This window comes from Archocentrus centrarchus, chromosome 18 (genome assembly GCF_007364275.1).
Source record: "Archocentrus centrarchus isolate MPI-CPG fArcCen1 chromosome 18, fArcCen1, whole genome shotgun sequence".
NCBI classification, from domain to species: Eukaryota; Metazoa; Chordata; class Actinopteri; order Cichliformes; family Cichlidae; genus Archocentrus; species Archocentrus centrarchus.
The window spans coordinates 19,873,971-19,900,286 of NC_044363.1; the positions used below are offsets into that span (position 1 = coordinate 19,873,971).

The window sequence follows — 26,316 nt, forward strand, 5'->3', positions numbered from 1 at the left end:
GCTGTGACGCCGAGCAGCAGCCGTAGCGACGGAGTTTAGACAAGCGGAGGGAGCAAAATGGCGGACGAAGATATTACGCTTGATGGAAAACCTCTACATTCGCTCCGAGTTGCGGATTTGAAAGCCGCTCTGGAGCAAAGAAACCTCCCAAAAAGCGGACAGAAGAACACACTCATCAAGCGACTCAAAGGGGTAAGTTTGCTCTTACGTTACGGACGTCTGTTCCGAGTCTGGCCAAGTTCAGCAGGAGGCGAGAGACGGTGGGGGGGTGGGTTAACAGTAGAGGCCGTAACGGTGTGTGCGTATGTGTGTGTGGGCTGTGAAGCGGGAATACATAAACCGCCGTGCACACGTTATTACTCATAAACAACAGTTTTACTCTTCGGCTGTTTGTAACTGAAATAACAGCACAACTGTCCGCCCGCCGAGTTCGTACTTAATTCGTAACTACTCGCAGTGCACCGTGTTGCACACAGTTGAACTGTGCACCTGTCAAGTCCGGGCCTAAGCTGAGAGTACGCGAGCCAACAGCCGCACGCAGAGTACATGACAGTGTCCGCGCGCGCACTCTGTGTGTGTGTGTGTGTGTGTGTGTGTGTGTGTGTGTGTGTGTGTGTGTGTGTGTGTGTGTGTGTGTGTGTGTGTGTATTTGGGTTACGGGGACGCGCCTCGTGATGTAAACACATTCCGCGCATAACCAACGGCTAATTCATTCAAATTTTTTTTAAGTTATATCTTTTTGTAAACGTAGCTTTCACTGTTATAAACCTGACTCCTCTCCTCCACTAGGGTTACACTTACATTAACGTTACCAATTGCTCGGCTTTTTTTCCCCTTCAGATTAATACGTTGGTGGATATTTATATTTATTTTAATCACTAGGATAAGGGGCCACCTACAGCTCTTGATTTCTTTATATAAACTCCCCATAATTTACTGAAATCATACGATAACAGCACAGTATTAAAATGCACTAATATCAACATGCATAGTGTAGATAACAACTGAATAAAATTCGCTGTTGATAAGTAACAACAAAGGGTAATGGAGTGCCTTTTACATCTCTTTGAGTCTTTGCTGATGGGGAATAATTTTATTGTGATTTACATATATTCAAAATATTATTCAAAACAATGGTGTGTGAAACAGGCTGCAGCACCAGTATAGGATGCCTAAAGTTTTGTGAATATGCCTTTCTCCTATGAGAACTTAATACACACTCACCAGCCAATTTATTAGGTACACATTCATAGAGTTATGTTGGGCCCTCTTTAGAACTGCCTTAATTCTTCATGGCCCAGATGCAACAAGGTGCTGGTAACATTCCTCAGAGACTTTGGTCCATATGGACATGATAGCATCACACAGTTACTGCAGATTTGTCAGCTGCACATCCATGATGTGAATCTCCTATAGCACCACATCCCAAAGGCGCTCTATTGGATTGAGATCTGGTGACTTTTAAGGCCATCAGCAGATGGGTGAACTGTGGTCATAAGAGGATGACCATGGTCAGCCACAATAGTCAGGTAGTCTCTGGTGTTTAAATGATGCTCAGTTGGTAGTAAGGGGCCCAAAGTCTGCCAAGAAAATATCCCCCCACAACATTACATCACCAGCAGCCTGGACTGCTGATACATGGCAAGAGGGATCCATGCTTTCATGTTGTTTACGCAAAATTTTGACCTTACCACAAGAAAAATCCAGACTCCTCAAATCAGATGGCATTTTTCCAATCTTGTATTGTCCAGTTTTGGTGAAAATCCCATTAGATCAGCAGTTTCTAAAATACTCAGACCAGCCTGTCTGGCACTAACAACCATGTCACGCTCAAAGTCACTAAAATCACCTTTGGATGCTCAGTTTGATCTTCAGTAGGTCGTCTTAAAGATGTCTACATGCCTATATACATTGACTTACTGATATGTGATTGATTGGGTGGTTAGATATTTGTGTTAATGAGTAGTTGAACAGGTTTATCTAATAAAGTGGCTGGTGGGTGAATATACTTTCTAGTCCTGAATTCACTGTATATAGTTAACAGCAAACTAGTAAAATAATCTACGTAGGATATAAAATAGTGCTAAATTAATTTATGAAATCTCTTTTTAAGTACCCTTTCCTTTTAAATGTCCACAAATTTTCATATAAGCAGAGTGTCATTCTTACAAAAATACTTTTTTTCTGAGCCACTTTGTAGGCATATTTGGTATTGATTTGTGGTATTTTTGTTTTTTTGCTCTGCCTTTTTAATGTTGTACACAATGTGCAACCCATTAAAATAAGAGGAAATACTGAATCAAAATTCTTATATGTGCTTTGCAGTTTTCTTTGATATTCTCTGTGGCATTATATTAACATTTAAATGAACTTCCTTCACTCCTTTCCTTCAGGCTCTAATGCTGGAGAACCTACAGAAGACATCTTCCTCTCACAGTGGACTGCAGCCCAACTCTCAGGTAGGAGATTTTTAATTCTGAAGCAATCTGGTGATGCTTTGACAAAGCGTCGTGTCATTTCTAAATGTTTTGTACTGATCTGTGTTGCAGATAGGGGAGGAGATGTGTCAGAACAGTTTCATAAAACAGTATCTGGCCAAGCAACAAGAGCTCCTTCGCCAGAGACTAGAGAGAGAAGCCCAGCAGGGGGAAGATGCTGATGGTAAAAAAAAAACTGGAAACATGCAGAATAATAAATCAGACCACAAACACACACACGCCCTCGTCCTTTAGCTCAGAAAACTGGAAAGACTCCCTCTTGGAGCTTCTTTGTATTTTAGAAATATTCAAACGTGTTTGCTTACCTAACTTCATCCGCTTGAAATTGGTAAATAATATGCTTGTTAATGTGTAAAACCCATAGTGGAGTATCAAATAAACATGTCTTATTACAGGAAAAATTGGACTCTAATGTAGTCTGATTTTACAGCCATTGTATACATAATTTTACTATAAAATAATCCAAGTTTTTATTAATTTGTTGTGAGAGAATAAAATCTTTAAAACTGATTGTTAGAAAAGTTTTGCTTGTGTGGGATCCAGTAGTCATGCCCTGGGAACATAAATCTCACGCTGGTGTCGACCTTTAACCCCTGCCTCATGCTCCTGTCTCTCAGAGAGCCCAGCCGTACCCGAGGAGGATGAAGATCACTCGGAGGATAATGACAGCTCCTCCTATGTTTCTGACAAGGTTAGTCCCCTCAAGGAAAACACAGGATTTATCCAGCAGAACTGAAAACGACGTTTGATGATGGAAAAAAATCAGATTTTCTATATTTATCAACATTCTGTATACCACAAAAATAATATAACATGGTGCTTTTTGCATAATGTAAACATAATTTTTCTAATAGCTACTCATTTAAACTGATAGTGTTCAGCAATGAATGAAGTTTTTAAACAAAGTCTTGCTTAAAAATAAATCAGCAGAATGAAATCATCAGGTTTCCTCTGCCACTGACTCAGTTATCTGTGCACAGACACATCAAGTGCTGGCCAGGCCTGAAGAGAGAGGAGCAGGAGGCTCAGTGACAGGTCATGATGCTCCAGGAGCTAGGATGCAGCGAGCCGCCTTTCACCAAGGACATAAGGAGCCACCAGCACCCTCTCCTCCCCGTGCAGTTGCTTCCCTGTCAGTGCGCGTCCTTGGACAGCCCGAGTGTCCCCCAGCAGTACCCCCAGCTCAGGAGAAAGAGGGCACCGCCCCAAGTGAGCCAGGATCAGCTCATCCAGTGCTCCACCTGAGCCGATCTGCTGGTGGTTCGGCAGCAAGCCATGTCCATGAGGACAGTGATGAAGGTGATGATGGTGATGATGAGAGCGATGATGATGAGGACTGGGGGCCCGGTCCCGGCGGGGCACGAAAGGGCAGCCGAGGGCCTCCCCCACCGCAGCAGTTGCCCCCCAGTGTCCCGTCATCAGCTGGGAGATCCAAACGCAAGCTTCAGCCTCCGCAGCACATCCCACCTCCACAGGTACACCACACTCCCATGCAGCTGCGCCACCCTACACCTCCTCCCTCCCCACCCCCTAATCTGTTCCCCCTTCCTGACACTCCCAAGCAGAGCCCACCAGACCCAGAAGACCGTGAGGAAGCTGTACGTGGCCAAAGGCTGGTGCCATTCCCAGCTTCCACAATGCAGAGGCAGGACTCTGACTCAAGTTCTCGTTCCAGCAGTCCTGAACCCCCCATGAAACGCGGGCCAGGGCCCCTTTCTCGGCTTGTACACAAGATGGAGTCAGAGGGAGCTTTCCGTACAGGTGCTGGTATGTCAGGAGAGACTACGCACTCCACCGCTGAGTCTTCCAGTGAATCTCCACAGCAAGGACCGAAAACAAAGACACAACAAGAGGACAGGAAGATGGAGGAAGAGAGGCAGCTAAAAGAAAGGGAGGAGAAGGAAAGACAGCAGGAGCAGGAGAGGGAAAGAAGGAAGGCAGAAGAACAGGAAAAGGAGAAGAAACGCTTGGAAGAAGAGAAGGAACAGGAGAGAAAACGAATGGAGGAGGCGAAGAAACAGTGTCAGAACGAAGAACAAGAAAAAGAGAAGAAACAAGAGGAGGAGGAGAAGAAGAGAGGAGAGGAGAAACGGCTAAAGGAGGGGCAGGAAAAGAAACAGGAGATGGCCAAAAAACGCAGGGCAGTGGTGACTGAGGTCCAAGACTCGGGTTCTTCATCGGAATCTGACTCCAAATCAGACTCTTCTTCGCGCTCATCAGGATCTTCCTCCTTTCAGGATAAAACACAACCTGCCAGGAAGTTGAAGGTTAGTAAATAAACTTAGTTAAGAGATAAGGTCACGCACCACTCTGGACTCCCAGAAGAAAACTAGTCTTCGAAGGCTTCAGACTGAAGAACATTTTAAAGACTAATCTGTTTTTGTATGTAGCCTTTTATTGTTTTTATTTTTAATCATCTCACAGAAGGTGGACCAAGAGAGAGAAGACAGTAAAGGGGCAGAGACACGATGCCTTTCCAAAAGGTAAGTAACCTTAACCTTAAGTAACCTCACGTGTCTAACCTGAACAACAGCCCTAACCCTCACGTTTAAAACGAGTGGTTTAAGAGTGGTTTTTGTTTTTCAAAAATCCTTTGCTTTGTTTCCAGTTTGTTCAGCTGTTTCACGTTCTTAGACATACCTCCTTTTGCACATTTCATAATACACTTCAACTTGTTCAACAATTAAATGGTTTACAAGACAAAGAGGTAAAACATGCCCTACCTCTGTAAACCAGTTGCACTAAACACTAATAAATCAGCTTCAGAGCCAATAAAATTTACTTTATTATCTGTCATTCAACAGACAGAAAGCAGGACTTTATTTCGTGATATCCCAGCTTGTTTTTGCGTTGCTGTCGAGAGTGATTATAAATCAGTTTTCAGGAATAACCTAAGCAGAGTTTGGTAAATTCATTCTGGTGATGAAGGCCAGGCCAGTTTTCAACCTCTAACTGTGTCTTCCTCACCTCCAAGAAAATCACAGGAACTTTTAGGTGTCGTGGATGATAAATGCATTTCATGGGTCAGGCAGGGTTCAACATAGCCAATGTCGGACAAGCTTATTGGCCACCTGCTCGGGCCAGTGACGGTATTTCCGGCAGTCGATTCACCTGTGAAGCACACTGACTGGGATGGACCGTCACTAAAGAGTAGTTTATCTTACAGTCATTAAAATATCAATAAAAATTCTTCGTCAAACCACCTGCTTGGATGGTTTTGAGCTGCTTGGATTGTTTTACACAGCGACAGAACAACTAAATTTAGAAGAAGCTAAAATGAAAGTTGTCTGTTGTGACATTGTGTGCTCGTAAACTGTTAGCTCTTTGAATCTGGCAGATGTCTCGGAAACTTTGCTGCAGGCTTATTAGCTACTCTCTCTTTCTAGCAGCGATACCTGCAGCATGCAAGAATGATTCTGAAGAGGGGTACTAATTATTGTCAGCTATTGAATATAAAATACGATTCAATAGAATTAACAATGTTGTATTCATATATAACAAGCTAGTAGTCTCTAAATGAATTAAATTAGCTTTTTTATGGGGCCAGTAACAGTCTGATCTGTTGCTCTGTGAGGAAAAAAGGTTTTGGGTCAGGCTTTGCTTATATTAACTTTAGACCACAAGATGTACACCAGATGTAAGTAATTTTCACTTTAAAAAAATCCTAAAAGATAAGTGTTTTAATATATTTTCTCTTTTAAATATCATACAAAATAACATTCCTTTAAAACAGGGGGTTGCAGAGTTTTGATGACTCAGTGCCAGCACAGAGAGCCAACACATTGTGCAGCCATTCACAAACTTGTGACTGCTGTGGCTCATGTTGAAATCTGAGAATCTTCTGCGCCCCATAAAACCTTTAAACCTTTAAATAAACCTTTAATCGCGACTCTGATCATCTCATGAGGCGACGAGAAAGTGTTTCCTTTTTGTGCACGTGTGTGTTTTCGATTTATTTTGATTTTCTGACAGGTGGCGTGAGATGCTTTACTTCCAGCAAAAGATAGCCAATGTGCTTTCCTGCTACTGACGATTTGTAAAAAAGTGTTTATGATCACAACACCCGAAGAACAGAAAATGAAGTTTATGATGTCATTTTTGTTTCTCTTTTGACCACGGCCGCCAGGGGATGCAGTCCACACGTTGGTGTTTGTAATGTCTCTGATGGATCATATTAGTTACTTTTGTGATTATATTTGTGTTATTTTTATAGCTATACTGTTAGAAAGGTTTGTGATGGCTGACACAGATAAGTTGAGAGTGAAGAGAAATATGTCCTTGAGCTTGTTTTGCTTTACTATATGTTTGACAAGGCTGCATAAAATGTTCCCAAAGGCTGCCCCTGGCCAAACCCAAGGTTAAAACACAGTGTTTATTGTGTAATTACCATGCATTTATTACTATATAAACAGTCATCTAGATGTAGTGTTATTAATACATAAAAAATTCAGAAAGGACTATGTTTGCATTAAAGGTAGATAAATTGGTCTGCATTATGTTTGTAATGGTAATTACGTTGGGTTGTATTACCATCAGTATATCTAAAATGTGTAGTTTTAATTGATAAATATAAATTTTTAGCCTGCCTGCTGACATAAAGAATGTAATGTGGAACTGATCGGCATGTAAAAGCGTATTTCTAAAAATTTAGTCATTTAAACCTAAACACATCTGAATGGTTTCCTTCTCGTAGCACATAATATGTTTCTATTTTTTTCTTGTCTGCTCTTCAATGCAGCACCGTTGGCTGCTCTTACTTTTCTCTTGGGTGCAGTTAGTTTATTTAAATATTTTTTGTTTCAGTATGCGCCACGGTCGAGCGTCATACTGCGCTTTTATTTTGGAAATCTCGGACCGGAAGGTAGCAGTTACTCTTTCGCGCTAGCCAACATGGCCGTCATGCATGCAGTGCATCCCTGATACCGACGCAGTGTATGGTTAATCAGTAATAGAAACAACCGAGCAGGATATATTTTTTATTTCGCGTTGCCGGTTTCAAGCAGCGCCTGAGCGAAATAACATCCAGTGGCGCGGTGTCATCTTTTATCCCCGGGGTTTCCTTTCAAGGCCGGCCAGAAATGCTGTCCGAAGGCAACAAAAACGGGTAAGAGGGAGCCAGAGGGCGATTCAAGGCTTCAGGTTGCCGCTGGTACTTTCACACCACTTATGTAGAAATCTGTCGGGATACGTGATCCTGTTTCGGCGTGTCGTTTTGTGCCGGTTAGCTCGCAGCTCCGGCTCGGCTGATGAATATCATATCATGTGTCTACATCGGCCTGGTTATGAGCGTGTTCGCCCATGTGAAGAGGACCGGGGGTGGGGACGGCGGTGAAAGCCTTTTGTTGGGTGAAGGGAGCAAGGGGAGACTTTTTTCGGGGCGGGAAAGAGGGGGTGGGGTGGGGGCCTCCTTTCTTTGAACATTGCTCGAAATAGCTTTGCACTGAAGGAAAGATTGATGAATAAATCATGATGGGATGAGAAGTACGTGGACATTGATTTTCTCCTCTTCTAGCTTTCCTTCTGACCTCTTATATTGCTGCCATGCTGGCAGCCAAAAAAAAGGACTTTTTTCTTGTTTTACAATATCTCCTTAAAGCCACAGTTTTGCATATTCTCTCCATGCGTTTTGCTGCTTAACAGACAGAGAATAATATTTTTATTTTTGGATTTATGTTGCTGTAGCTGTTAATGATCTCACTGTTGTCAAGGGAGATCATTAAAGCAGACATCTGTTAGCTGTACAGTCAGTGTGAATGGTCCCTTATGGTGTGATAAAATCCTCCCAGCTGGCACCAGCACTCACACTCCTCTCCCCTGGGATCTGACTGCATGTCCGATTTGATTGGAAACCATGTTTTGCTGCATCTTATGTGGTCAAATTGTTAATTTGGCCCTGAGCCACCGTTGCTTTCTGTCCATTTGTTTAATGTTAACTTGAAGAAATTTTATGCTTCAACATCTTACGGGCACGACACGCGGGGAGTGACGTCCCTCCCTCTCCATTCATTTCCTATGAAACTTGTGCGAAGCGAGCGACTTCGCTCCCTGTGTGTCGACCCTCTGACAGATATTACTCCTCACCTTTCAGTGCACTTCCTCATTCCTGACTGGTGATGTGATTGAAAGGCTGTTTGAGTAGAGAGAGGGAGCTTTAAATGTGTTACTTGAGAAGGAAAAAGCCACTCATTCTTTCTCTCTGTGGTCATTTGCCTTAAGATCATAAGCGGGGGTTGTATTTCTAGCTGACATATGTTTTCCCTTTATAGTCGATGCAGGTGTTCCTCTGGCCTTGCCCACACACTCCTAGACAATGAAATCAACACCTAAGCCTGTGAAGAATCTGTGTCGTGTGGAGGAAGGGAAATGCGGTCCTCTTCATGACACTTATGCCAATGACTAATCTCAAGACGAAGAGGTAGAACAGGATCTGCTATTGCCCGGGGTAGATTTCAGTACCGAGACTTTCCTGAAAGATGCAATAAAACTTGCCAGTGGCAATTTTGCGTGTCATGGATAACGAGCAAAGCTAAGATTCGTCTGTCTGACCAGGACCTGCAAGACTGTGTAACTGTTGTTGGATTAAAGCAAGATTTTGCAGTCACTGTTTTAATTTTTTAAAATATGTTTTTGGCCTTTTGGAGCTTTATTTGACAGCTTTCAGTGTAGAGAGACGGGAAAGTGGGAGGAGAGAGATGGGTGAAAACACACAGTAACTGGTGACAGGTTGGGACTCAAACCAGCACCGCCATGCGGCATACGTGTTCGCCTGCTCAACCGCTGAGCCACCCTGGCACCCTGTTTTAATTTTATAAGATGGGGCTTTTAGTGTGTAGACCCAGAGCTACCATCACGTGGTTGAAGGGGTTTCTGTGATGTCTTTTGCTAAAAGTGACTCAGACTTTGTGCGTGAAACCTAATTCCCATTGGATTAAACTGATCGCCATCTAGGACCTTCTTTTTTTCTTTTTGAAAGATTCTGGTTTCCAAATAGCAACAGAATAGCAGTAATTTCTGCTTTTCTTTTCTTCTATATACCCAGTCTGAGCCTGCTCTTCACAGTCCTGCTCTTCACTGCCCATCAAACTTGCTGCTGTTTAGTTTAAAACAAAGATATCAGAAAGACTTTGGTCAGCTAGATTTATGTAGAGGAAGTAGAAGTTGTAAAGAGGTTTGTCAAGGTGAACCTGAAGGAGCTCAGCCCGTGTTTGCTGCCACCTGTGTCATCACTTGATGGGTGCCCCTATGAGATGGGCTTTACAGTCAAAAATACACCTGTTGTTATTTTTCATTTGCTCTGATATGAATTACATTTGAAGCGGAAAATGTAATAAATGTTTATTAAGTTAATGATTTATTTTGTTGAATAATTCATCTTAATACTGACCCATAGTCATAAAATCATGATTCAGATTTCTGGCATTAACACGCATCCGTACTACGGCCACATTTACCTAAAAATAAGTCTAATCCATGAGCTAATTGAAGGCATAGCAAGAAAATAAGTTTCTCCCTTTTACCATTTTCTCTTATTAAAATGAAGTGAGTAGTTTTAGATTGTTGGACATACGTCACCTTATTTAAAAAAAAAAAAAGACACTTTTTTCCTCAGTGTTTAGACATCAAACATAATCTACAAATTAAAAACAAATGCAGATGCATAAATGCCATCAGGTGCTCTGCTGAATATGTTTGTTTCTTCAGGGAATCTACAGCTATTCTTGTTGATTTTCTGCAGAAGCTGATGGAAAAAAAATAGCATTGAACTAGATCCAAAATATGGAGATTTTGGCATCTTGAATTCACCACCAGGCTTGTTGTTTGAGATTTTTGAGAATCAGGAAGCATTTTTCAGTGTGTCCTGTCGCATGCAATAGACATAACCGTGCAAACAGCAGTGGGTGACGAGTGCGGTAATTAGAATGAAGGATGGTAGAGGATGTGATTCTCCCACCTACAGGGTGCTGCCTCGCTGCCCGTGGCATCACATGGAGGCAGTGGAGGCGGCGTTTGATTATGCTGGTCGGGGGAGTTGAGGGGGTAGCTAAAAATACAATGATGCCATCTCTCTCTCTTTTGTCTCCATCTGAGAGCAATAAAGCAATAAAATGTCACAACATGAGAAGAAGCATTTTGACTGTGTGAGGTTTAACTCCAATAACTGCAGTTGCTCACTGGTCAGAGTCAGAGGTCCTTTGAGGGTTTTTTTTTTTTCCCCCCCTATAATGATCAAGAATGGATAAGATGGAGATCACGCAGTCTTCTCCGAGTGCATGTCTTAGTATGAGTTTGTCTGAGGAAGGTTTGTGACCCTGGGTGTCAGTTAGCTGGCGAGTTATTTATAGCAGGAATGACCCAGATCACTGGCCTCCACCACCCTTCCTCTTATTTTTCTACACATTGTAGTTTTTTTTTCCTCCTCCTCTACAAACCCTCACACTCCTCAGTCCTCAAAGTCTTTGAAATTAATGGCAGCCTTACTCATCTTTGTCTTGGTTTTCTTTGATTAGAGCCTTATCTGACAGTTATTTTCTATACTTATTAAACCAGCTCATGTCATGTCTATTCAAAACATTGCTGTGTGGAACACCTTTCCCCACCCCAGGAAACCAAATAGAAAAATCAAATAAAAACAATATAAAACATTGTCTTTCTGTTCCCTGTCCAAAGTCTGTGCGCTCTTTATCTTTCTACTCACTTTGAGTCTTTTTTTTCTGCTTTTGTGGTCACACTAGTTTCTCTCCTCTGCTCTCCGTTATGGCTCTGAATGTAGACCTAAGTCGTCTTTACCTTTTATTATAATTGAGTGCGCAATAATGGTTACTGTGAGTGTTTTATGGACCTTTTCTCTCATCCTTTTTTTCCTCAACTCTGTTTTCCTCCTGCAGGGAGGTGTCGGAGCCCAGCGCAGCTGCCGTGACAGAGGTGGAACCAGATTCGGAAAGCTCCATGGACCAGCAGCCAGCCTCCGGGGCTGAGCCAGAGAACAGTGAGGGCCGCCACGATGAGGTAAGGTCACTGGGAGGGTGTAGGAGCCTGGGTCTATTCCTGTCTCCCACTAACCTGCATCCTCACTCATATACAAGCATGTTTAATTATCAGTATAATTTGGGGATGGGTCACTCAAAACCAACACACCCCAGTTTCTTTACAGTCAGTGATGTATTTTACATCTTTGATTAAATCTCACTTTACAGTATCTAAATCATTTGAACCACTTTAATGCTAGACAAATTACAAAGTTTGTGTTTTTGTTGTTGTTGTTGTTGTTATTGTTTGTTTGTTTTTGGTTTTTTGCATAAATGTTCAATGCCAATGATCTGGGGCTGAGTTGGAATTGGGTCCAGGGTTGAATAGGAATCAACTCATCTCTTCCATCTGCTTTTAATGCAACTAATATTTCATAACAAGCTCATTCTCGTAGATGATCTCTCACACATGTCCATTGTTTGTCTGGGCCCTGTGGAGGTATGTGAAGTGGTAAATGCTGCTGGAATTAAAGTATTGATGATTATATTATGTTTAAATTGGATAGCCATGCTGCAGAGAGTGCATGCCTATATATCTGTTTATGGGTGTGTGTTGTGGAAAGAAGGCAATAAACATTAAACATCTAAAGATCGTGACACACCAAGATGACAGTGAACCCACTTGACTTTGCTGTAGTTAATCCCTCAGTAGTGACAAGGGTCGATGCAGATTTCATCATCAGTGTGTGGTGATGAATATGAGGCTGCGTGTGGATGACCACAAGGCATGGCAGTACATTATATACCCTTCAAGTACACCTGAAAAAAGTAAAATAGGAAGGTCTACTTGTTTGTGGTACCCACAGCTGTTTCTTTGCCTGTTCCTTTTGTAAAAAAACTTTCTGTTAGTCATTCTCAAGTAAATTTTCTCTTTTCCTATTAAGTTTGATATATCAAGAAAAAAACAACTTCTTTCTCAGCACATGTTCTTGCACGTGGTGTGTCAGGGTCTTTATGAGCCATCGTCACATCAGACTACATTTTTACCAGTGTTGTCGTCACCATTATAGTCTAATTATACCACAGAATTGTTGGTAGTGCTTATAAAGCTTTCATCCATCACTCTCAAAGCCATTAGAAAGGACAGCCATGCATTACAGTGCAGCCGATGTGAAGCACTTGAATTAGATTTCCTGGTGAGCTTCTGTGCAGTTCAAAGATATTATCACCATGTGTCTTTTTCCACTGTGAGTGTGTATTTGTGGGTTTTGTTTCTCCCTTTTGACTTTGCATGAGTAATGGCCCCTGATAATGTGTGTAGAGATACATCAGGGCTTGTTTCTGCTGTTTCTTCCACACTGTTTCTCATCCCCTTTGTTCTCTTTCTTGCTCCTTTCACACTGCTTCCCTTTCTCTTTTTCTCTATCGCTGTCTCTCTCCACCTCTTTCCATCTCTTGCCTTTGTATCCCATCATGAACACTCACTATATATATTTATGGTGTGATTGCTGTTTAAAACCCCATTGATTGCTTTGTTATGAAGGTGCCCATGCCTCTTCCATTGCCCCTATTGGTACCTGCTGCGTACTACTACTACTACCACCACCACCACCACCACCACCACCACCTCCTCCACTCTTCCTCCTACTTCTCCTACAACTCCTGTCCCGCTATGCCCAAGTGCGTCGCTGGTACCTGAGTTAGGCCCAGAGTCTGCAACCCTTTGGCACTGAGTAACGCGTGAGCCTGCAAGGCCTCCTGTGGGCCAGCAGGAACGGCAGCTTGCATCAGAGCATCACCACAGCAGTGGCAGCCACAGGGCGTGGAAGTCTGCTCGCTGTTCTGGACTGGACTGTGTACTGCACTGTGTGGTGGTGATGAATGAAGTGTTAAGGGAAGGAGAGGGTGTCTAAGTCTCTGCATCCCTCTCCCTGGCCTTCCTGCCATTTTGAGGATAAACACAGTCTGCAAGTGTTGTCTTCCAGAATCCACACAAAACTCTTCAGCTATCCAGTTTGGTTTTTAATACTTCCTCTGATCCCACGCTGCCCTCTGCTTGTGGAGTGGAGTAATGACTTTGGACTGAGAACTGTTGGCAATAACCGCTAATTAATACTGCTGTCACTGTTATGGGTTTTGAGACATTTTCAAGTGGAGCAACTAAGACAATTTGCTTGTAAGCAACAATCCTGGGACTGTTTTTTCTTTTTCTTTTTTTTTTTTTTTTTTATTGGACAACTTTGTGGATAAGAAAATTCTGTGGATGTGACGTGATGATGTGGGACTTTCGTTGCACTTTCAAACATCTGGAAAACTGGTTTTATAAAGCTACCAGTTATCGTCTGCCTTGACAAGGTGGCAGGCCTTTCAAAGGAGACTCAGATTCAACTATTATCATGACTGTTTTCCTTCCAAGGACAAGTAATGTGACCACAGGGATGCACTTTTTTGTGGTTGTATTGATCATCTACGTTGGGCCAGGAAAGGTGGATCTACTGAACAAACTGCTGCCGGTTTTTTCTCTGCAATAAACACCAGTGTGAGTCAGTGGATGTTTCACCATGAGGTTGTAATATCCTCCCTCTGCTGTGGACCTTGCAGATGGACTACTGTGGTTTTGGCTGTTACATATTTATTTATGTATCCATCTCTTCACTACACCCACAGCTTGGCCCTGGTATTTTTTATTTTCTATTTTTTGCATGATTTCATGCAAGTGTGGGGGCAGTCATGCCAGCACTGCTATAAGGCCTCTGACTTTGACAACATCCCTGGATTGCAATTTAACAAAGACTGGATTATTTTTTTCCATCTTTATTTGAATTAAGAGACTTGATTCTGATCTTCTGCGCTGTGTGCTTGCAGAACAAATGAAAGAATCTTTCTGCTGCAAACTTTATGGAAACCTCAGGAAAAAAAGGAACTACAAGGCCTCACAGCCAGTCCAGGGTTAAGGCCTTAAGAACTGGATATTGGAGAATATAAGCAACCGTGAAAATGAAAGACAATAGCCTCAAGCTCTCAACAATAAAAAAGAAACATCAGATGTACGTCACAGATCATGTACTGTAACCAAGTAAAGCTGCAACCCCCCCCCCCCGACTCCTGTCAGAGTCCACAGAGACACTCTGAAATCTCTGTGCCCCCCTCCCCCCGCAAAAAGACTGAATCGTGACTCTGTGACCAGCACTCGGTCAAGAAAAGTCCTCCCCAGAAAAAAGTCCAATCTGGTGATCAGTTCCTGCCTGGTGGCTAATCTGCACACTCAAATCGAGCCCCGCCCTCACTCCTCTGCCTTCTCTGATTGGATCCTTGTTGCCTAGATACAGTGCACACTGTCGTGAGGTTGGGCCAGTAAGGAATCAGGTGTTAAATGGTACCAGGAAATGACTTGTCATTATACCTCTATTTAAAAATGTGTAAATATTTGAAAGGAGTTTAGAAATTAAAAGCTTTTTTTTCTCCTCTGCTTGTAATTTAGTCCAAAATTTTGGAACTATCATGAGTACTGCAGTTTAATTTGATTTGTTTACAGCTGAGAGTACTCTTTTTACAGTTAAACACAGACAGTGGATCTGAAATAGCTTGTTGTTAATATGATGCTTTAAGGTGAATTACAACTGCAGTATTGATAGTTCTGCTACAGATTATTGAGTCTTCGGCACTCAGTTTTCCACCTCTGCTCATTAGCGCTTATTTTACATCACTCGATTCAGCTACACGCTAATACCTTAATGCTTATCGAGTGCATTAGCAGTGTCAGCACCCTGTGAAAAGAATGCAGGATAATAGTTGCTCTGAATTGTGGGAGGCACAATGCATGCTAGATTATGCATTCAAAAGAAAAGCCACACAGAGTTGAGACCATTCAAGATACATCCACAAGAGGGCAAACCAGTGCAGTCAGAGACATAAGCCTTATACGTTTGCATTTGTCTTTTAAAAGATTTAGTTACCTGTGCATTACAAAATATATAAAATATTTAGGTTAATATTATTGGGTTAATAATATTAGGTTAATGATATTTTCCTCAGGAAATATTAAAACTGTCTGGAAGCCATTAGCATCTTCTGATCTAAACCTGTAGTTTAGACACACACTTGTAAATCTAAAACATTTTCAGTGTAAATTGCTCTGTCTGGAGCAGAGTTGGGTTGTGTGCATTGTTGTTGAATCATTCCAGGCTAAAATTTACACACACACACACACACCCCTCCCCCCCCTAGTTCTGAGCATAATGAAATGTATTTTTAACATGTTTTTTTGTTGTAATAATCCACTGTTGGTGTTAGACAATTTTACATGTATAAGAAAAAAATGATCTGAAATACTGACTAGAACTAAAGATGTTTTACCAAAAAAAAAACAGGTAAATATTATCACTTAACATAGTATTACATATACCTATTTTCACTACTTGTGTAAGGCTAAATCATTCACCGTGAGCTCGCTCTCTTCACACCAGCAGTTGTGTGTCTAAAGTTAGGAAGCCTCTAGCTTTCATAACATTACTGTTCCAGCTTTGCCACAGTATGTGGTCTTTCACCAGCTTTCCTTGGTAGAAATTTAACTTTATTTCTGAAAAAGTGTCTTAGTCTACTGAGACTTCTGATTTTAGTCTGTAGATGGACACTATTTTGTAGCCTGCGTTTGTGTCCTAATGCTCATCACATAATTTGTCTGCACTTAAAGTCTATACCCCTCTATCTCTCTCTCTCTCTCTCTCACACACACGCACGCACACAGAAGAGGAGAAGCATTTAGATTTATCTCAGTGTCTATGAGCAGAGGTGGATGGCAGAAATGTGTCTGGAGTGTTTCTGTATCGACCAGAGATCTCTATCTTTAATGTGGTACAGTTAGAGCCTCCGGGCCTCTGTTACTTTAACCCCCCAGTCCCCACCCCTCCTCCACTTTTCCTGTTTCACCTCCTCTATGTTGTTGCCGGTTTGGGTCTGGACTCTTGGTTCTCATGTCACCCCACACCCCTGGGGTTTCTGTATGTTCTCTTTCTGTCTCTCTCTCTCTTTCCAGAGCACAACTCCTAAGGCTTTTGCTGCTCGCAAGATATCCCTGACCAGTAAGTATACCAGTTTTATTGCTTTTTTGTTTTTTCCTGGACTCCTGGACCAGAAGGCCTGCCCATTCTGTACAAAACACCTGTACAAAACACAAGGTTAAGTTCAATAATTTAATAATAATTTTAACATATCTGTTTATTCTTGGGCTTGACTAGCATAGCTCCTCAGATTTATCCTTTTCAGCACCTCAACTCACCCTCTGTCTGAAAGCTCACTTTCTTGTAATTGACTCATTCTCTCCTGGCTTCTTCTAACCAAACCTGGTACTGGTGAGCACCACTAATTCTTCATGCCAATGTGGACAAAAAAAAAAATCTACTTGGAAACACAATTCTTTGTCATTCTTTAATCCTTACGAATGTTTGAGCTTGAATACCATCCTGAATATGAAAGTGCACAGATTACTGAGGATGTGTCTGATATTATGCTCATAACCTGCTTATTGTTGGACCTAATTTAGAAACCTTTCTGTTTTGAAGAAAAAGTCTTATGTATTGTCCTAGCCTTGGTGTTGGTGGCATCTGTTCTACAAAACTTTAATGTTGATCATAATTAGCGAGTGATGTGACCTACAGTGTATCACAAAAGTGAGTACACCCCTCACATTTCTGCAGATATTTAAGTATATCTTTTCATGGGACAACACTGACAAAATGACACTTAGCTTATATAACAGTGTAAATTTATTCTTCCCTCAAAATAACTCAATTAGAGCCATTAATGTCTAAACCAGCGGCAACAAAAGTGAGTACACCCCTAAGAGACTACACCCCGTAAATGTCCAAATTGAGCACTGCTTGTCATTTCCCCTCCAAAATGTCATGTGACTCGTTAGTGTTACTAGGTCTCAGGTGTGCATAGGGAGCAGGTGTGTTCAATTTTGAAGTACAGCTCTCACACTCTCTCATACTGTTCACTGAAAGTTCAAATATAGCACCTCATGGCAAAGAACTCTCTGAGGATCTTAAAAGACGAATTGTTGCGCTACATGAAGACTGTTATATAAGCTGCACACAGACTACGTCTCATTGTGTCAAAGTGTCATTTTGTCAGTGTTGTCCCATGAAAATACTTTTGACTTTTGTGGAAGATAACACCAATGCCAAGGCTGTGACATTTTTTTTTTTTCCTTCGAAACAGCCAAGCTAAACATCTCGGATGAATTTGAATCTTAATGACCTTGACCTGAAGGTAAAGGTCAGAGGTCAAGTTTTCTGAAAATATTGTAAATGCGATTACTCAAATGATGTGACCTAGGATGTTCAAAATCATGTCTTAGTTATATACTGTTCAAGTTAGACCCATCAAACTTCACACACTTGTTCACTGACTTTACTATAACAGCACTTTGGACTCTGGACAGTTCATATCTCAGTTTTTCTGTTGAAGGACTGAATAAAAAAAATGGTGGGGGAAATTCTTTTTACCACACATCTGATCACTTGATGGCTACTGGATCATGCATCAAAAATAAACCTTGTTCTCATGTGTCTTTAAATAGTGCCGCTTCATGCAGGAAATCTGTTGATGTCAGTAGAAAGAACAAAGACAAGTCTGTGTTGACCTCAGTGTTTAACACTTTGGCCAACATGAAAACTTTATACACTGTGTATATGACAGAAAACCACAACAGGTCCACTTAAATGGATTTTTAAAAAAACATTTGATGAAAGCTTGGAGCAAAGCGTGAGCAGATGAGTCAGCTGCTTGTGTGATTGTGTCATATGTGTGCACTAATTAATTTAGTTTCTTTTGGATCGTAATATTGATGAAATTAAAACAAAATGACATCTTTTTGTTTTCCTTTCACATCTAATAGCTTTGGTAGCAGCACAGTGATTCAGAAATGATAATGAAACAAAATAATGTGCTAGTTTGAGTCAGAACTCAGTAAAAATCCAGTTAGTTTCTCCAATTTCAGCAGGCTGCAGCAGGAATCCTGTCAATGCCTGTTGCCTCAAATGTGCGCACTACATTTATCTACAGGATTCCTATTTTTCCTTTGCGTAAAGTGTTTCCCATGAGCTCTGTTTTAGGAGAAAGCATGTGTGCAGAGGCTTTCTGTTAGACTAGCTGCTGAAGCAGCCCACAACAAAGAAATGGTCCAGTAGAAAATTGTTAAGGAAATGGTTGAAGCTCGTAATTCCATATGTAAATTTTGTCCTAAATTACTTACTGCCACCCTTGGCAAAATAATTTGGGTAAAAGCGTTTAGGCAATCAATGCTGTGAGCTTGCAGTAACTTGTCAGTGAAATCCTGTTCACCAGAAGGCAAATCGCTCATTTTCTTAATGATAATCTAATTCCCCCCCCACTCCTGTAGGCAGTAAGACTTCTCCAGCCACCACAGATGGAGGAGCAGGAGAGACTGAGACGGGAACTGCAGCAGGGAGGAAGAGGCGATGGGGCTCCAGCACGGCCGTCACCGCTAAGAAGCCATCCATCAGCATTACAACGGACTCCCTGAAGGTATCGACGCAGCACAGGGGCGAGCACCTGATACCGAACACACAGTAGAAATACGAAGGTTTTGTGGACACAAAGGTGTAGCAAGAAGAGGGAATACTTTTTCAGTAGTTTCCTATTGTAGTGGGGCTTTTTTTTTAATAAGCTCATATTTCTGGCTCTGGATCAGAATTTACATGATCAATCCTGTTTAAGTGAAGACAGACTCCCAGCATTTCTAACACCATGATGACTTATTTCAGAAGAATTTTCTCTTTAAAGTTAGAAAGAATGACTAACATGAGGTGCTCTTATTGTTTTGATTTGGTTGAAGCTTCACCTGCTTTTTACTCTTGAGCCGCAACAGTGAATGTGTCAAATTATTAGACAATTAACAGTGTAAGCAATGAGAAATTTAATTGAAATTATCGACTTTGGAACCTTCCAAGTATTTTCTTGGTGTGTAAGAAGCAAACAGATTTCTTTCCCTCTTTTCTCCCTTCTCCTGTCTACTTCTACATCCTTCAGTCTTTGATCCCAGACATCAAAGTGAGCCAGGAGGCAGTTGTGGAGCTTCACCCAGAGGAGCTGCAGTTGTCAGGGGATGAGGAAAACCTGGATGCCAGCCGGGGGGACCCGGACAAAGACCTCAAGATCCGACGCACCGTGACACAGGTAAAGAAAAGCACATTGGTGCTGTTGAGTGAAATGCTTTAAATTTCAATGTAGGAAACTGGAAGGTTTCTCCGTGTTCCCGTTTTTCCCTCTCCAGGTTGTACCAGGTGGCAGCCAGGAGAATGGACAGGCAAATGAAGAAGAAGAAGAAGAAGAAGAGGTGGAGAAAACAGAGAGAGAGAAACAACGCCGGACTTCCAGAGACAAGAGGAAGAGCAGTCTTTCTGAAGATGCCCCAGAAACACAGATGCCTGTTAACCTCGACGCAGAAGCAAAGAAAGGTAAAAGTTTGTGGATTTTTAATTACTTTAATTGATTGCTACCTTCACATCTCCATCTTCCCTCACAGTGCATTCCCGTCACTCCCTTTCACTCTTCCCGCCTCTTTCTCATCTTTTCCATAGTTACTCCGAGCGACAGTCTGGTGCGTCGTTCCATAAGTCAGCAGAAGTCCGGTGTGTCCGTCACAATTGACGATCCTGTCCGCACAGCCAGGCAGCCCTCACCCCCTCGTGGAAAAGTGTCAAACATCATCCATGTGACAAACCTGGTGGGTTTGTAACTCACTGTATTAGGATTCAGTGAAAGGAAAAAGTGTATTATTTCTTCTTTCCTAAGTCTGTAAAACTTCCCCCCTCTTAGATGTGTGATCATGCCATAATTTAGCTTTTTTTTTTTTTTTGCTGAGTTTAAGTGTTAAACTTTTGTACAGTTTTCATGAATGAAATATATTGTATATTGATGCTGGTGGTAAGCACATCATCATACCCATAATTACAGACGGGAGCTTTTACCCAGGTGTTACTGTTGTAGTCAGGCATCACCTTAAGTCGGGGCCACAGAGCATGACTAAACAGACTGTGACAAGACTAGACGTTACACCTTTAATCACTCACATTTGGAGATTTTTGCTGCTTGTGTCATACATAGGTTATATGTGGGTCACCTGTGCTCACTAATCTCAAAGTGTTACATTACAGAAACACAGAAGCTGATTGTTTAAGTAGATGTCAGATCTAGAAATGACTTTCTTTGATCCTGAACACTAGTGTGTGTGGGGGGGGGGGGGTTGTTTGGCGTGATGGTGGCACTAGAGGAAAATGTTACCTCAATTCAAAGGGCTTATTGTCTGAGATGTGACCTTGGGGTATATCCCTGTTTAATGTACCGCAGCATTGATCTGTAATACAGCTGAAAGTGGTGGAAATTTTATGAAATGATAAAAAAAAAAATTAGTAGGGCTCTTCCTGTTTAGAACACTAATTTCTGTACCACTATGGATCATCATCCTCAGCTGTGAAATAGTAATTTGGTGCATGGTTGTGTCTTCCAGTCTGACTCCTTTTGCTGGTGGTTGTCCTTTCTTGTCAAATAGGTGCGACCTTTCACCCTGGGTCAGCTGAAGGAGCTGCTGAACCGCACAGGCAGCTTGGTGGAAGAAGGCTTTTGGATTGACAAGATAAAGTCTCACTGCTATGTCACAGTAAGTACCACCAGGTGAACTGTTTCATTGTATCAGGAATAGGTGCATGAGGTTAACAAGCTACCTGTGGAGTTATGTGGGCATCAGTTTAGTCTGTTGGCCCAGTTTTTAAGGTATATTGTTCCTTAAACAATATGTGGCAAACAGCTGGGGTATGTTTCTACAAATATATATTAGAAAATTTAAAAGGAACATTTGCACAATTATTTTGACCTCTGCATTCTCATCCATCTGCTTCCATCTGTTCCTGCTGCTGTCTGTTTTCACAGCTTGTGTTGGCTGAGATGTGATTACACTGTTTTCTCTGTTTCCTTTCCTCCTGTTCTCGTAGTACGCTACAACAGAGGAGGCGGTCGCTACCAGAGCCGCCCTCCATGGAGTCAAATGGCCGACAAGCAATCCCAAGGTCCTCAGCGTGGACTTCAGCGAGCAGTCTGAGGTAATAAATGCCCAAAATGTCAGAAATAAACAAATTGCATTGCTGTCAAGTCACACTTGATATAATATTAATTATAAGACTTCAAGGTGGGCAGTGGTAAGGACAGTCAAGCACTAACATGATTTGAATTCTTTGTTTTTTTGCTACTTTCGATGTACTGTGGGAAATTAGAGAGGAAGTCTTCATTATTACCTTTTATTTAAGTTCTAGTAATTGGAAATATTTTTACCTCACTGTTACAGTCTAACATTGTGTGTGTGTGTGTGTGGGGGGGGGGGGGGGGGGGGGGGGGGTAACTACGCTTGTGAATCTGCACCCAAAGGGGGGGGATGTAAAGAAAATGTATTAAAAGGCTGTCATATTACACCTAAAAGGCTGTAAACTGTCCATTTTCACAACTGTGTAAACTAGAAGTAAACTATGAACGTCAGCTACAGTCTTGTATGATCTGTAATTGACTGTAATTGGTTCCCTCATGTCTTTGCCCACTGAAACACACCGTGACACCACACGATCAGTCCTTTTAGCAGCTCATCCACCGTGTTTGCTTTGTGATTAAACTAAGAAAGTAGTCGTGACCTCTGTATCAAACATGGTTTACCTTGCAGTAATGTCTTTGTTGTTATCAGCTAATTGCTTGAATTTTAAGTGCAGATTTATATTTTGTATCATTTGTGTGCATTTAATATTCTCTACACAGCCATTCTTAATCATCTCTGCCTGTTTATCTTTTATTTTTCCAAACAGCTGGACTTTCACAAAGGTGTCCTGAAGCCAGACAAAGAGGAGGATCCCGTTCCCCAGCCAGCTGGTCCTCCAAATCGGCTGCCCCCTCTGATGCCTGAGCGTGACAGAGACCGAGAACGTGAGAAAGACCGGGATAGGGAACGCGAACGTGAGAGAGACAGAGGAGTACGGGATCTGTGGGCAGAGCGAGAAAGGGAGATGCAGCGTCGGGAAAGAGCGCGAGGTGAGCGGGAATGGGACCGGGATAAGGTCCGGGAATTTGCAAGGCCGGGAGAAGATGGACGACGCTCTAGATCCAGAGACAGAGACAGGAAGAGGAGAGAGAGAGCCAAGAGCAAGGAGAGGAAGACTGATAAGAAGGGTAAGGCAACTCACTGATATAGTAGAATCACAAAAGGGAAGGGGGGGGGGGGGAGAAGATGCCTGAATAAACTTTGATAAAACAGACTTAGATACCAATGATTTAACATGAGAAGAAAAACACACACACACATTCAAATGTCCATCCATCCATCCATTCGCTTCCGCTTATCATTTTTCAGGGTCACGGGGGGGCTGGAGCCTATCCCAGCTGTCATAGGGCGAGAGGCAGGGTACACCCTGAACAGGTCGCCAGCCTGTCACAGGGCTAACACAGAGAGACAGACAACCTTTCACACTCACATTCACGCTTTCATTCGCACCTATGGGCAATTTAGAGCAGCCAATTAACCTAACCCCAGTAAGTGCATGTCTTTGGACTGTGGGAGGAAACCGGAGTACCCGGAGGAAACCCACACAAGCACGGGGAGAACATGCAAACTCCACACAGAGAGAGGGAGAGGCCTGGGCCAAGGTGGAATCGAACCCTTCCAGATGGTATTCTAACTGTGAGGCAGCAGTGCTAACCACTGCGCCACTGTGCTGCCCATTCAAATGTCCATACCTTAAAAAAAAGCTTGAATAAGTTCAATATCCACTCTTCCCAGTGTTTTGAAGAAGGAAAAACAGCATCCACAGTACAGTTGGTCTCATATGATGATGTTCATATTTAAACAAGTTGAATTCTAAATTATACTGCACCGCAGTCTACAGAAAAACCCAATGAAAGCTGTTTTGGTAATTGTTGGAAATGAAACGGGCATCGTTTATTTAAAAAGAAGCAGACTGGCCTGTGAGGTGGTTTAAAGGGTCTGAGGTTGTTTGGGAAATTGGCTTCTATTTCCTTCAGTCATGGCTTTGTGCAGCTCTGCATCGCTCCCTGCACTCCTGCTGTGTTTGACTCTCACTCTTAAATATCCGACCACTTGCACATTTGTACGTTTGTGTCTCCTACACTGTTTACAGAAAGTTACCCTTCAACTTGAACTTGAATTAGGAGAGATGATTGGAAAGAACTGAACATGATTTATTGAAGTACAGAGTTTGAATGATAAAAATTTGTCCCAGTGGTGGTAGGAAGAGTCTGGTGATGGCACAGATGGAGACTTGGATGAGTCACCAGGATGAGGTGGAGATGGATGTGCAGGGATCCAAATCTTGGTGACTAACAATTGTTTGTGGGCAAATGTCTTGTGCATACACCACAATGTTCCTCCTCAGATGCTTAGGATCTCTGCACAGCTGCAGATGACTTCATTTACAGTCTCACCTCAGGAGGCAATATCACGGGGCAGGACTCCTAACCTGATGCGTCGTTTTCAGGCTTTGAGACTGCAGCACATTCCACTTAAGGCTGCTGTTTGGTTTCAGCTTTCATGATCCTCAGCATGAAGTCAGTTTGACACAGAGTTTGAGGTTTGTGGTGAAATCACAAGTAGAAGCGGTGAGATTGGTGGGAAGGTGCACGAGAAGATGATATATTTTTTCTTTGTAAAAGTGCTTTTTTTTTTTTTTTTTTTTTTTTTTAAAGAAACATGAACTCTTTGCTCATATACAATACCCAGAGTTTATAAACATAAGCGACCTCATATCTCCCCCAACTGTGCAGCAGTGTTTGCTGTTTGGTCTGAGTCACAGCTTGAGGCACAGCTTTCATCATAATTTAGGAAATTCAAAGTGTACTGTATATATTTACACTCAGATTTCCAAGTGTAAGAGCCTGTTTCTGTTTCCTCTCTGACAGAGAAGGGTGACGAACCTCCAGCCAAACTGTTAGACGACTTGTTCCTCAAGACCAAAACGGCTCCGTGTATATACTGGCTTCCCCTCACTGAGGAGCAGGTTGGTGCCCCAGCTCTGTGTGTTGAGTGGTTTGTGTGGTCGTACCTGTACCTGACTGGTGCTTTGTGTCCCCCAGGTGGCGCAGAGGCTTTTAGATCGCACAGAGCGGCAAAAGGAGCGCGAGCGAAGGCACAAGGAGCAGCAAGAGGAGGAGGAGAAGAAACGGGAAGAGGAGAAGAAAGAGAGGCTGAAGGGCCGGGAGAAGGATGGTGGCGTGGCAGCAAGTGGTGGAGCAGCCGGGCGAGGAGCTGACGGAGACCGGGAGCGAGAGCGGGGCCGTGACCGAGACAGAGAGGGGGAGAAGAAGAGGGACAGCAGCCACCGGCCCAGACGGCCCTCACCAGGTGGTGCTAGTGGACGGCGGTCTCGTAGTCGAAGCAACCCGAGGGACAGGCGCCGCTGAGGGCCGTGGAGGCTGCAGGGAAAGCTGGAGAGGGAAGCAGTGTAGCAGGACGCAGTAGATGGGCAACGGCGGGGGCGTGTTTCAGCGTCTGCTCCTCCCTACCTGCCCCCACTGTGCTTTAATTCGTCCACTATGTGACGCCAGCGTTGTCTTCCACACACTTCTGCCACTTCCCCCACCTTCTTGATGATTTCCTTTGCGGTAACATGATGGTTCACCTCGTTCCAGCCCACTCTCCTCCGTTCTCTGTTTTCCAGCAGAACACTGGGTCCTTTCTCCTGTAGAGAGCAGCGTTTCCTCCTTGTCTCCGTTTAGTGCTGTCAGTTCCCCTTTGGTTGAAGAAAAGAAGAAGGGCGGTTGTTTTCTGGCTCGCCTCTTCATTTTGTCCCACTGAGGTTTGGGAGCCCGCCTCTTTATTTTAGTTCTGCGGGTGCACAGTTCCTTCCTCCTCAGCCCTGTAATAAAACCAGTCCAAAATAGATCTCTGACCTTCACATATTTTCTAGGATCAGTTTTAATGTTCTACTTTTCAGCACAACAGTTTTTGTTTTGTTTTTATGTACGTTTATGGGCGACCCATGTCAACGTAAGAAAAGTTTATTTTGTTTTCTTGGAAGTTTTATGAATCATGTTCATTTCTACAGCCTTGAAGGGTTGGTTGTTGTGTGTTAGAGCGGGTGAAGTCTCAACACTGTAGCAGTACAGTGTGTTAGAAAGATGTTATGCCTGATTTTGTCCTTCTGTGGGATGATGAGAGGATATGAAATTCTGTAATGATTATGGGAAGCTGACCTTCCCTGCACTGTCTATTTGAAATCACCTCCTTTGACCCTTCAAGCTTATATTTAAGAGGTGAAAATAAGACCTTTTATCTTATAAAAGAGTAATGCTTAGAATTTTAAATTTTTTTTAGTTTAAAACTGATTTTGTTGCTTTTTTCCTCCTGCAAGTGCTGAATGTACCAAGAATTAAAAAAAAGAATAAACTTTAATTGGTTATCACATTGTCTGCTTGGATGTTTTTGCCTCTTTTACATGCACTTCCATCGATTACACCAAATGTTTCTCGGACTCTAGTAGAGTACCTTAGCATGATTCACAGTGCAAAATAAACCATTTTAATCTCATACTGAGACATGACCCTGCTATTTTAGCTCCCTTATATCCAAGCCAAGTTTCCTCTGATTGGTTGCCCTTTGGAAACATAAGACTTGATCAACTGGTGGGTGGAGCTTGAGCTTAGATGATCATATTAGTCACAACCCCTCGATGACATTCCGAACCAAGACAAGGGGGAAAAAAATGCCTGAAAGTGAGTGTTAAGAGCTGTCTGAGCCTTTGGTTTGTACATAACCTTGAGGTTTGACCATATTTACT

At 42.5% G+C, this 26,316-nt stretch overlaps 1 protein-coding gene across 2 annotated transcripts; it reads left to right on the top strand.

Annotated features, from left to right (window-relative positions):
- The first annotated feature begins 8 nt into the window (after positions 1-8).
- On the top strand, positions 9-25,939 carry acin1b (apoptotic chromatin condensation inducer 1b). Of its 2 annotated transcripts, XM_030753253.1 has the most exons (18): positions 9-192; positions 2,394-2,459; positions 2,550-2,661; positions 3,116-3,189; positions 3,479-3,973; positions 4,064-4,765; positions 4,923-4,981; positions 11,384-11,504; positions 16,500-16,545; positions 18,870-19,015; positions 19,520-19,666; positions 19,764-19,947; positions 20,071-20,216; positions 21,042-21,149; positions 21,481-21,588; positions 22,336-22,696; positions 24,440-24,537; positions 24,614-25,939. In XM_030753253.1, the coding sequence occupies exons 1-18, from the start codon at positions 58-60 to the stop codon at positions 24,938-24,940; spliced, it is 3,435 nt and encodes a 1,144-aa protein (XP_030609113.1). In that variant the 5' UTR covers positions 9-57; the 3' UTR covers positions 24,941-25,939. The 2 variants fall into 2 exon arrangements, with proteins under 2 accessions (XP_030609113.1, XP_030609112.1); XM_030753252.1 differs by having other exon boundaries at positions 3,479-4,765.
- The last annotated feature ends 377 nt before the right edge of the window (positions 25,940-26,316 follow it).

Excerpts from the sequence above, each read along its gene's own strand:
- acin1b (XM_030753252.1), top strand. The coding sequence starts at position 58 with ATGGCGGACGAAGATATTACGCTTGATGGAAAACCTCTACATTCGCTC. Across the intron at positions 19,016-19,519 it reads TTACAACGGACTCCCTGAAG|TCTTTGATCCCAGACATCAA; the intron begins GTATCGACGCAG and ends TACATCCTTCAG. Across the intron at positions 22,697-24,439 it reads GAGGAAGACTGATAAGAAGG|AGAAGGGTGACGAACCTCCA; the intron begins GTAAGGCAACTC and ends CCTCTCTGACAG.